Here is an 11,857-nt window from a genome sequence, read left to right as displayed (position 1 = left end):
TACTGTTGAGAGATACAAATGCATATACATATTTCTGTGTACAGTGCTTCTAACTTCATGAAGACTTGGCCAAATTTCTTGTAATTTTGATGATTCCAGAACCTTGCAGTACATCTATGCTAGATGATCAACCTTTTCTGATCGATTTCACAACGTTTCTTTCACTATGCAATTGCATGACCATAACTGGTCTTTAGCTTTAAGATAATTATAATTATCTCCGGCAACCGTAAAGCGTTCAGGTTATTCAATGTATAAATCCTACCAGGTACCCACTTTCTATACACCTGGGTCGAGTGTGGCAAATATAGATTGTGTCTTGCCAAAGGACATTCCTGCTATACGGCAGGGTTTCTTATCACGTACATTGTGGTTGGTGAGCAGTCCACAGACTTATCTACTATAAGGCAAAATACATCTTTACGTTCACATTAAATTCTAGAGAAGAAATAGAAAAAGAAATAGAAAATAGAAGAAATAGAAAAAGAAAAAGAATGCTGGGAAAAGGAAAAATAAAAATAAGAAGAAAAAATGAAGGAGATGATAATGTAGAAGAGGAAATAAAAAACGAAGACAAAGGATAGAAGAAGAAGAAAAAGAAAAAGGGAAAAGAAGAAGAAGAAGAAGAAGAAGAAGAAAAAGAATGTGGAAATAGAAGAAAAAGAAGGAAGAGATAATAATAATAATAATAATAATAGCCAAATAGTCCACTCAAAATTTTATTAATCCGAAACGGAAATTCTTTTTGCCCAATTGATCGTGAGCCCGGCAGCCACTGAGCAGCGCCAGATCGACGTTGCTCTATCCCTTATTGTTGAACGCCAAACAAGGTAGCAACAACTCCCATCTTTAAACGTCTTTTGGTATGACGCGGCCGGGGTTCGAACCCACGACCTCCCGGTTGTGAGGCGGACGCTCTACTGACTGAGCCAACACTCCGGTAAAAAAGATGAAAGAAAAAGAAGAAGAAAAAAGGAGAAAAGAAAAAGAATTAAAAGAGATATGAGAACAAGAAGAAAAACAAGAACAAGAAGAAAGGAAAAAGGAGAAAAAGAGAAAAGAGGAAAACGAAGAAGAAAGAAAAAAAAGGAAGAAGAAGAAGAAATAAAAAATGAAGAAGAAGAAAATGGAGGAAAACCCCACCTCTATGCCAAATTTCTCGCAGAGACTCTCGTTGACTACTGCGTTGATCGGCCAGATACCAAATAGAGGTCCGAGAAGGCCCTTGCAGGCGAATACAAGCGACCCCACTCCGGCAACAACCCCCTCGAAAATAGTCATGAAAGGACCAACCAGGGCCGAAAAGATGCTCCATGTCATATAAAGGTAGATCTATGATGAAAATTAGAGTGAATAATCTGGTAAAAGCAAAGAAATTACTAATACAATGGTAATCAACATATTAAAGCATACACTATTGTCAAGATGTGGTGCCATGTTGAGTCCTCGTTACGAATTATTTTATTTGCCTGTTACGTATAATTCTATTTCAATAGTCTTAAAGCAAATTGCTTACATTCCATTTTGTTAGGTAGGGCAAGCCATATTATATTCAGAAGACAAACTGAATCGGCTTCAAATCATAAACAATCGCACTGGTCTGACGTCACTACGATTCTGATCAGATCAAGCTTTTCATCCTCCAAGGAAGCATAAACTCCCTCAAATTGAGATTTTATTAATAGTATGACTATTCAGGTCCTCGATCACTAATACTTTACATGTTTGAATGTTCACATCAAATGCTATATTGAATTTTTTTCTTAAATCGGATCGTAGTCAGGTCGTATAGTGTGCGGTGTTTATGGGCTGAAAAGCTCGTTGCTATAACTAAAGTTGTATACATTTGAATACATTTTTGTAAAAGGTGCATTGCTTGCCTTTGAAACAGTTTCTATCACCATACATGTTCAGGGACCCTGTTTCATAAAACATGTTATCAATAACAAGTGACAATAACTGTTATAAGCTACTGAAATCATGACATCTGATTGGCTGAGAGCAAATTTGTCATAGAAAATTAGCATTTGTTATTGATAAAACGTTTTATGAAACAGGGCCAAGTTTATCTTTAAAGGTAAAGACCAGTATTGGAAACGCCCCAATTTCAAAAAATGAAATGGAAGCTCTTATTACCAATCATGAGAAAGAATATGTTTTGACTAATACATGATGATAATTTTTTTCCGGGAAACCGCCTACTAATTGATATATTTGGTAAATTAGTTTATCTATTGGACTGTGAGAGATAAACGCACGTGTCGCGCACTTGTGAGCAGTCTCATATACATCTTTCTGTGTACAGTGCTTGTAACTTTACGAAGGCTGGGCCAAGTTTCTTATCATTTTGATGATTCCAGAACCTTGCAGTACACACCAATACTTATATGCTAGATGATCAACCTTTTCTGATCCATTCCACAACGTTTCTTTCACAATGCAATCGCATGACCATAACTGGTCTTTAGCTTTAAAGGGAAATCCAACCTTAATAGCAAAATAGCTCTGTAAGAAAGCAGACCAATTAGAGAAGCAGCCTGGTGAAAGTTTGAGTGACATAAGACAAAAAATGAGTTATGAAAAATGTTATCACTATACCCTTGAGCATTTCGAATTGGTTGAATAAATAATGCCACTGTGACGCAGTGCCGGACTACATTCCCCATTTGTTTCAACACACAAAATGACTAAAATATCACCTTTGTTTTTCCCCGAAAGAGGGTCTTTTATTTTGAGAGGAACTATAAAAATAAGCTATTCATGATACATTTTGTGTTGTGCCCAAAGGAAGACGGCACTAAGGAGAAAAAATATGAGATTATATTGTCTTAGTTATCTCATAATTGAAACATTCATTACTTTCTCATTAAAGGTCCAATTCATTTCAATCTTCCACGATTCTGTTCTCTTGTTTTTTCTGCTTTCATGTAAATGAACTTATAACAAAGATTTTATTTTTATTTAAATTGGCTAGATGGGACTTACGATGAATGTGTGCTGCTTCTTTGCTGCGATTCCAAGGATACCAGCAGGGATATAAAACTGATGGAAGAAAACAATGAGAAGATTTAATTGAATTTTTCCCCAATTTGTTGTCCCTTCCACAGGTTTCTTTTATCACATATTGACAATATAATAAACAAAATTACTTTATAAAAAGAGAGTTACATTGAGTTTAAAATGCTTCGTCATTCAAAAAACACAATATAAATAAATTACCGGCGCACAACTATATACTACCATCCCGGCCCAAACTCCAACCAGTGAATTTCAACCATCTCGCCCCTCAACCCCCCCCCCCCCCCCTGTTGACTAATGTCTGGATACTCCACTGACCTCGTAGAACAATATTCAATGAGTTTTAACAAGTCATGTTCGTATCTTTTTTAAATATATCATGCATTATGCCAACATTATATCTAAACCTAAATGACTCAGTTTCGGCTGCTGCTTTTCACCTTAAACAATTCGTACAAACAAGTTTTTAATGCATCGAAAAACTATTATTGAACTGAACTGGATTGATTTGAATTGAGATAATGTTTTACTTACAACAATCCCTGCCCAAACTCCAACCGATGGGTAGCCTATAACATCCCAATGGTAGAATGTTACAGCGACCCCTGAAAGTATGACAGATAAGATGCCTGCTACCAGCTGGATACCACCGATGGTGAGACCAGCTCGGTAGTGGAAGTTGGGACTCCTTTTCTTTGTGAAATTTTTCTTTGTGAAGAAAGGAAGAAGTAGAAATTAAAATTGGGTTATCATTAATTTGATATCAATAATGATGATGATGAATATAAGGATGATGATAATAATAAAAATAATGATATGGTGGTTCTTTTTTAATGATGATGCTGATGAAGATGATAATAACAATGACAACAATAATGACAATAATAATGATGATAATAATAATGATGATGATGATAATAATGGTAAAAGTGCTATCAATTATATTTATTATTAAGATGATGAAGAGAGTGATAAAATTAATGATATAATACATTTTCTCACCTTAAATTTAGCCCATCTTGCCCTCCAAGCAGCATTGTTACGTCTCTGCGCCGGGGCCTGGCCGCCTCCATTTCTGCGTGGCTGTGGCATGTTTGCGTACCAGGTAGACCACTTTTTCTCTTTCTTTTAACAAGATCCGCTATAGCCGAATTGAAAAAAAATAATCATATGATTCTCAATTAGACAATCATTTGGTTTAATAGACCAGTTTGTGGTTAGAGCTCACGGTACAAATGAACCCGAGTATCCACAGATCTTTTTGACCTAAATAAATTCCACGTTCTTTATCTTTAAAAAAAGAATAATTCCAGCTAGAGTCACGTAGGTGCCCTCATGAGTATGGAAAGAACCCTCCTGCCTGAGTATATAGCATCTACCGTAATACATGAAGAAATAAAGATTTCATCATTTTCGCGAGCACTTTAGAATTTCGTACAAATTACCTGTATATTACAAATTACCCATGCGCCGACTAGAACTATAGATTAAAGAATAAATTAACATCACCCACGCACGCACGTACTCACGCCTATCCACGGATACATGTACATAATATATAGATATATTATGATAAATGTAAAGCTATAAGCTAGCTGCGGCATCAGTAGTGGGAATAAATACAATGCGAAAGGAACTGAGAAAGGACAATTAACCCAGGGCAATTACCCCCCAAGACAACAACCCCCTGTACAATCACCCTAGGAATGTTACTCCCAATAGATCAACTTCCCCAATGGCCAATTACCCCTGGAAAAATACCCCCGGAAAATTACCCCCCAATTGGAAGCCCCCCCCCCCCCCCCCCCCCACCCTCCCTTCGCTTTATGAGTACATGTCCTCTCGAAAAGAATCCTCTCGTCTGTGTATATAACATGTACCGTAATACATGAATGAACAAAGATTTCATCATTTCCGCGAGCACTTTAGAATTTTATAGAAATTACCTTCATATTTTATCTACGAAATGGCTTTAATATATAGGTAGGCTATTAATGACATGCTAATAAATCGTATAGAACTAGAATTAAGGAATACATTAAAGCCCCTCTAAAGTGTTGGGAGCCCAAAAACATTGGATGGCAAAATTGCTCTTAAATTGAACCATAATGTGAAAGAGGATGTCATTTGAGACACATATCTGCAAGGATTTTCAAAACAAATGGGTATAAAGTCGAATATTTATGATAGAATACAAACTTTAGGTTTTCTGCGTACGGCAATTATGTATTCTTTTAACAATATTTGTCTTCAAACACATTTTTTTTTCTTTTCTTTTTTTATGGGGGGGGGGACCTTAGCAAAAGTGTGTCTTGAATGACATCACATTATGGGTCAATTTAAGCGAAATTTGGCCATCAAATTATTGGTGAATATAGGGCTCCCAAAACTTTAGAGGGGCTATAAAACAGCACCCACACACGCACGCACTCGCGCCTGTCCACGCACACATATCCACACAAATTCTGCAAGTGAGCATACGTTAAAGAGAAGGTTGGGTTCCGGGAACAGGTGAAAAATAATTTGTTAGCGTTATCATTCTTACTATGCAAGTGTGGAAGAACATCAGATAAGACATGTTCCCTGAAAAGCATGGCTCTTTAAATGCCTTCATATTCTAAATATGTCATGTAACATCGTAAAAACCCGGGTAGGATTTTTACCCCATGTGTTCGTGTAGTCCCATATACATCTTTCTGTGTACAATGTTTGTAACTTTACCAAGACTTGGCCAAAATTCTTATCATTTTATGATTCTAGAACCCTGCAATACACACAAATTCGTATATGCTAGATGATCAACCTTTCTGGTTGATTCCAGACCGTTTCTTTCACAATGCAATCGCATGACCAGAACTCAACTTCATCTTTAAGTGTAACCCTAAAAAACCTCCAAGAAATATATAGCACACATACGCAAAAAACACACACGGACACACGCACATAATATATATATATGTATAATAATTGTTAAGAAATGTCCTATATGACAGCTGCGGCACCTCTCGTGGAAATAAATACAGAGCGAAAAGAAATGAGAATGGACAATTAACCCCTAGGACAATTACCCCCATTAGGACAATTATCCTCTTAGTACAATAACCCCCTAGGACAATAACCCGTTGGACAATCACCTCAGGATTATTACCCCCTTAGAACAACTTCCCCGATGGTCAATCACCCCCGAAACATTACTCCATAGGGCGATTCCCCCTAAGTTGAAGTCCCCCCTAACCCCACGCACGCACACCCACACCCACACACACACACACACACACATGCGCTTTTTTTTTAAATTCTGTTTTATTCCTCCAATAGTGTAACACAAACATACAACTGAATGAAATAAAAACGTTTTCAATATTGATTGCGTATACATAAACAAAAACATCATTAAACAACAATTCATATGCAGTATATATAACTGAGCAAAAATGGAAAGTAAACTTAAAGTACTTAAACATAAGTTATAAGTCGATTGTACATATTATTCACTTATAATTAAAAAAAAATAACAAAATAAAAACTGGAGGTTATTTTACTGGTACTCCCAGATCCCCCTCCCTCATACAAACACAAACACACACACACACATACACCACAAAACACACCACATTCATACACACAAGCATACAAAACACATCTTATCACACACCACAACAAAAGTTGCCACTCTGTGAACATTTGCACAATCTTATACTCCACACAAACACACACACACACACGCACACACGCACACGCACGCATACACACGCACACACACGCGCATACGGCCACAAACCATCCAAAAGCAAAGAATAGCCGATTTAGCGTGGCTCTCCGGTGGATTTTCCCACTCTCTGAATCGCCATAGCGACGGTGGAAACATCACTCTCATCCTATTTCTCACATAAATTGGCACTTTGGTAGTAGTACAATAAACAGAAATTCGCTAAAGATTCAAGTTTTTAAAAAATCCGAATCACCAAGAGTATCACGATTCACTTACTTATTTATACTCGTTATAAAACTGACAAACGAGAAAAAGTGAAAACAACACGGTCCGACGGTCGAATTTACTCAATAAACTGCAGTCACTATCTATCTATCTAATGGTGTATGGGCACTCTCTCTCTCTCTCTCTTTCTCTCTCTTTCTCTCTCTCTCTCTCTCTCTCTCTCTCGATTTGTTTTAATATTTGACCGGGTTGCAAAAAAGCGCTGCCGTATACTGTCGAAATTCTATGACTGTTGAAAGTTTGATGTTTCACGATGGCAGTATTGCCAAGAAGACTACACCTGCAACTGCAACTCCATCATGTGTTTCTTGAACTTACTGTTAGCATATCTGTTACTTCCTTCATTATAAAAGCAGTCATGTTCACCGAAAAAGTCAACAAGTTTTTGCTCTGTGGTGGCATCAAAGTCATACCTCTCCTTTCTTAGTTTCCCTGTTACCTCATCTTCCACGCTATCAAACTGCCGTCTTGATGGTTTTCCCTCCTCCTAGTCGTCATCTTCCACCGCCTCATCCCGGTCGCTTCCAATGTCCATCATTTCTTGATATTGTTGTTGCTGCTCTCCTCCTCTTTCTCCTTCCTCCTCATCTCTTTCCTTAAGTGTGTTTCCCTTCCCTCTCTTCCCTCTAACAGATTTCCCCTTTGGTCCCATATTTCTTCGACAGGAGATGCACCCTCGACGAACACTATGAACAGGCGCGCAGGAAGCAGTTTGGAATTGGGGGTGGGGGGGGGGGGCAAACATTCCAGGGCTCACCTTCCAGGGGCAATGGCGTAATGAGCAAAAACGTTTGGAAGACGGGGGGGCAGAAGAAAAATCTGCATCACCACCACTCTTACACGTATATTGGCGTGGGGTCCAGGGCCTGAGCCTCGGCAAGGAGTCAAGGGGCTGAGCCCCCTGAAGATCAGGGTTTTTAGGCATTACATTACTGTCAGAAAGGCACATTTAGATAAGCTTTAGATAAGCTTATTTGTGACACTGGCATGTCACTAATTGGAGGGGAGTCTAGGTGGCAGAGCCGCTGTAAGTTCTGAGGTTTTTATTAGGCATTTAATTACTTATTTTTTCTCTCTTTCTTTCTTTTTCTCTGTAACATACTTTATCAAAAAGTGAGGGGGCTCGAGCCCCCGAGCCCTGTTGTTCTGCAGGCCCTGACATAAAGACTTTAAATAAGCATATTTTTCGCCCGCCTGTAAATTTGGGAATTTCTAATTTTCCAACAAACACATAAAAAGGTATGACTTACAAAAATACTGAGAAAAAAATACCGGAAAATCATGTCATTTCAGTAACATTTGTAAATCACTGGTATCGAATAAGAAATATCACCCATCTACCTATCAGTACGCCAGCGTTCAGGGGCTCATGTCTTCTCACCCCTATAACAGAAAACACAAATGCTTTCCCATCCTCTCATAATATCTCGAAGATATGCTTGTATCGCTTTTATAAAAACATCCATTGGCAAATATAGGTGGCATGCGGAATGTTTAAGCATTTATATTCCTCTTAACTTTCCTTTTCTTTGAATTGAATTTTATATGTGATTTATTTCAGGTTTTATTATTGTTATGTTCTTTTGGGTTAAAAATACAAACCATTTTTACTCCTTTACTGCTTTTCTTTTTTGGGGGAGGGGGAGGGGGGTGGGGCTTTTTGGGGGGGGGGGCAAAAAGGCGTTTCTTGGTTGGAGCGAGTGCCCCCCCCCCCCCCCGCTTCCGTCGCCTTTGACTATGAACAGAGTGAAGATTTGAACTTCGCGCGCTAGGCTTTATAACCGCTAAAACCCAAAATTTGCATAAATTGTGTACGTACACCTTACGAGCTCCTTACGAACGCCTTACGAACGCCAGGAGTCTTTCGTACGAAGGCCATAATTATCTCCGCTCGTTGGGCGTTCTTACGAACGCCGTAAGAGCCCTCTATGAATAACTTGAGGCGTTCTTACGGTCATCGTAATAATTTGAAGCTTCTAGAATTGTCCCCCGACCCTACGAAATGTACGAAAATCTTGCGTGGTTCTAACGGTGTAATTACGGCGTTCGTATGGCCGCCTTACGAAGAGAGGGTTTCGTACGATGTTAAAAAAATCTTGGACAAGACCATCGACCAATCTGCGATCTTACGAACGGTCTACGAACGGTCTACGAACGCTGGTTTCGTACGGCCTTCTTAAGAAGATCTTACGAAATGGTTTGAAAATCGTTCGTACGGCGTTCGTAGCAGCCCGTAAGGGTATTTGTGACAGAGACTTAAAATGCTTTTGGACAAACTTGTCAGAAACGTTTTTTTTTGTATTGCATGTAAAAGCCACATGTTAAAGGATACCGAACCCCAAGTAATAACTTTACTTATTCTGAGAGATTTATTATATTATTGCCCACAAATCTACAAGATTCCCAAAGTGTATGAGAGAGGTACAAAGCAAAAATAAAGTACAGTTTCTCAGCACGACATGGGCATCGCCATTTTCTTGATAATGTGACGTACTATGCGAAGTCGTTATCAAGTAAATGTATTCAAATTTATGGTGCTTCTTTTCCAGACGTGTGTGGTTATGAAGCATTCCATTCACCTGCTATTATCCTTTGTACTATAATTGCCAGAACGCAAATTGCATAAATAAGTTAGTGCTCTTCTGGGGTGAAGGTTTCTCATAAATGAAATAGATTTGTCAACTGCTATAGTGTAGTATTTATAAATGAATTTTGTTACAATTGTGCCCCTGTTATTTATTTTTCACCTAATATAATTTATATCATCTCAGTTATTTTTTTTTTCATTGAAAAGTAATGGTTTCGTTATTGATTTAAACATTCTTTCCAACTAAAGCTTGTTGCATGATACATGTACAACTTCAACAGGTACGTCACATTTTCAAGAAAATGGCTGCGCCCATGTCATGCTAAAAGGCATCACATCATGCCAGGCACATCTTCATTTATATATCTCTTGTACATTTTCGTAAGGAATGTTGTACATCAAAGGGCAGGAATACATCTCATTTTTCAGAAAACCTACACTTATTCTTTGGGTTAAGGTTTCCTTTAAGTGTATTTTTTTTTTTGTGACGTTTTAACCTTTTGTATATTGTATCACTGTATATTGGGGGAGTTTGAAGAGTTCCAAGCTCATGCCAAACGTGGCAACACGAGGAACAAATATCAACGTCTAGACAACGGAGAATCCAGGAGGCAAAAGAGGAAACTATGAAGTCATATGACAAAATTTGTTGTTAAATTGTCCTTCAAATCTACCCCTGATCACATTTTAAAAACAACTTCCAGCATTTTCAAACTATTTCCCGCCCCCCCCCCCCCACCCAGAAGAGTATTTATCCTTTCGCTTGCATCTTTCCGTCATGAAAGAATAAGGAGCCCTACATTTATGCATTGCCCCCAACAATCTATTTTAATATGTTTAAAGCGCACTCTGTTCTATGGTGTAATTAGAATGATGGAAAACAAACAAAAATTAATCTAGGATTTTGTGAAGTTCCATTGCATACTATTCGGATTAAAATACGATAAGAAATAATGGACATTCATTGTCACACCCAACGGTTTCCCAAAAAGTTATTTGAAGAAAAACACATTGAACGCCCTGTCGTTCATTGTTGTTTCTGTTCTTTTGCTATACTTACAATGACTGACGAAAAGTCATTTTATTTTCCCTTAATGATGTTTCTAGTTGGAGTATAAAAAAAGGGACAGAAAGAAATACTGTCATTTTTGTTCATAGATGGCGTATTATAACATATTATAACACTCCATGCATCCATGTCGTTTTCCCCAGGGGCGTAACATGTAACTATATTAACGTATCGTTGGTATGGTATTGACGTTGTTATAACGACAGACTATTAGTTGTTTTAACGCACCAATCAGACGATTTCCTTGCAACTATTCCTTTAGCAGATCATCTCTATTCACCTAAGTATCAATATCATTTGCCGCCAAACACAACAAGATTTATGCACCCGCTGCAGTGATATTATTATCTATTGGTTTGGATATCATGGATGTTGAAGCTCAACAGTTCTTATAATCTTCTTAACCAATGCTTCGTTCTTTCCGGCATAGTATTCGATATGCAAAGCTAAATTGTCTCTTTAACTTTGTCCTTTACTGGATAGTACCACATCCGTTGATCACATCAAGATCGATAACTTATTACGAGGTTTTTGTTGTCTTTTCTACCAAACCGGTGAGTAATGATTGACGAAAACATTCACCCTATGAAGATGATTAACTCAATCACTATGCCTATGACTATTTGGTAAAGCTTTGATAAATGGTGCTCTCATTCTTGTTCAAACAGAAATAGGGTATTTCCTTGGACAACACGTTATCCGGGTATAAAATTGTCAAAAACTGGTTAGATTCATGATAACCCTTACGGTCGGCACTTTTTTTTTAACCTAAGATTTCAAAGATGTAAACCATTTGAATAGTTACATGTTTGCAAACACTGATTAAGTATATACATTAATGAAGTTTAACAGAAATCTGAACTTGTATGATAAAATGACGTTAATTGTTATCATCACTATCTTCCCCCTTTTAGCACAGAGTATGGAACCGAAGTATGTTTTGAAATGTTTGGACATCGTAATCTGCCTGTCCTTTGGTAAATATTGCTTTATTATGCATTAAATAGGAAATTTAGTGATTCCTCTTGAGAAAATAAAACATCCTTGCTTACAGTCATGATCACCCATTTAAATGGCGGAATGGCATCAAAATTAAATACATATAGCTTGAACTAAATTTTCCTGTGATTATTTTTATACTTTGCCTTCGGGACCCTATCATTTTCTTCAAAAGACAAAACACGTT

The 11,857-nt window shown here is 37.7% G+C and overlaps 1 protein-coding gene across 1 annotated transcript; it reads right to left on the bottom strand.

Moving 5' to 3' along the window:
• Positions 1-426: 426 nt before the first annotated feature.
• On the bottom strand, positions 427-4,154 carry LOC105446589. Its single transcript, XM_030989850.1, has 5 exons — positions 4,021-4,154; positions 3,553-3,726; positions 2,986-3,042; positions 1,144-1,332; positions 427-438 (listed from the first exon to the last, which is right to left on the bottom strand). Exons 1-5 carry the CDS (start codon positions 4,108-4,110, stop codon positions 427-429), a joined length of 522 nt encoding a protein of 173 aa, XP_030845710.1. The 5' UTR covers positions 4,111-4,154.
• Positions 4,155-11,857: the final 7,703 nt, after the last annotated feature.

The sequence above is a fragment of the Strongylocentrotus purpuratus genome, unplaced genomic scaffold (genome assembly GCF_000002235.5).
Source record: "Strongylocentrotus purpuratus isolate Spur 01 unplaced genomic scaffold, Spur_5.0 spur5_scaffold_19, whole genome shotgun sequence".
Lineage (NCBI taxonomy): Eukaryota > Metazoa > Echinodermata > Echinoidea > Camarodonta > Strongylocentrotidae > Strongylocentrotus > Strongylocentrotus purpuratus.
This window is presented reverse-complemented; position numbering and strand designations above follow the sequence as displayed.

What these genes read in the sequence shown, in the direction of transcription:
- LOC105446589 (XM_030989850.1), bottom strand. Translation starts at nt 4,110, where the DNA reads ATGCCACAGCCACGCAGAAATGGAGGCGGCCAGGCCCCGGCGCAGAGA. An exon ending in GAGTTTGGGCAGGGATTGTT is followed by an intron (nt 3,043 to 3,552) that starts GTAAGTAAAACA and finishes TTCTTCCATCAG; the next exon opens with TTTTATATCCCTGCTGGTAT. An exon ending in AGAAGCAGCACACATTCATC is followed by an intron (nt 1,333 to 2,985) that starts GTAAGTCCCATC and finishes TTTTCATCATAG; the next exon opens with ATCTACCTTTATATGACATG.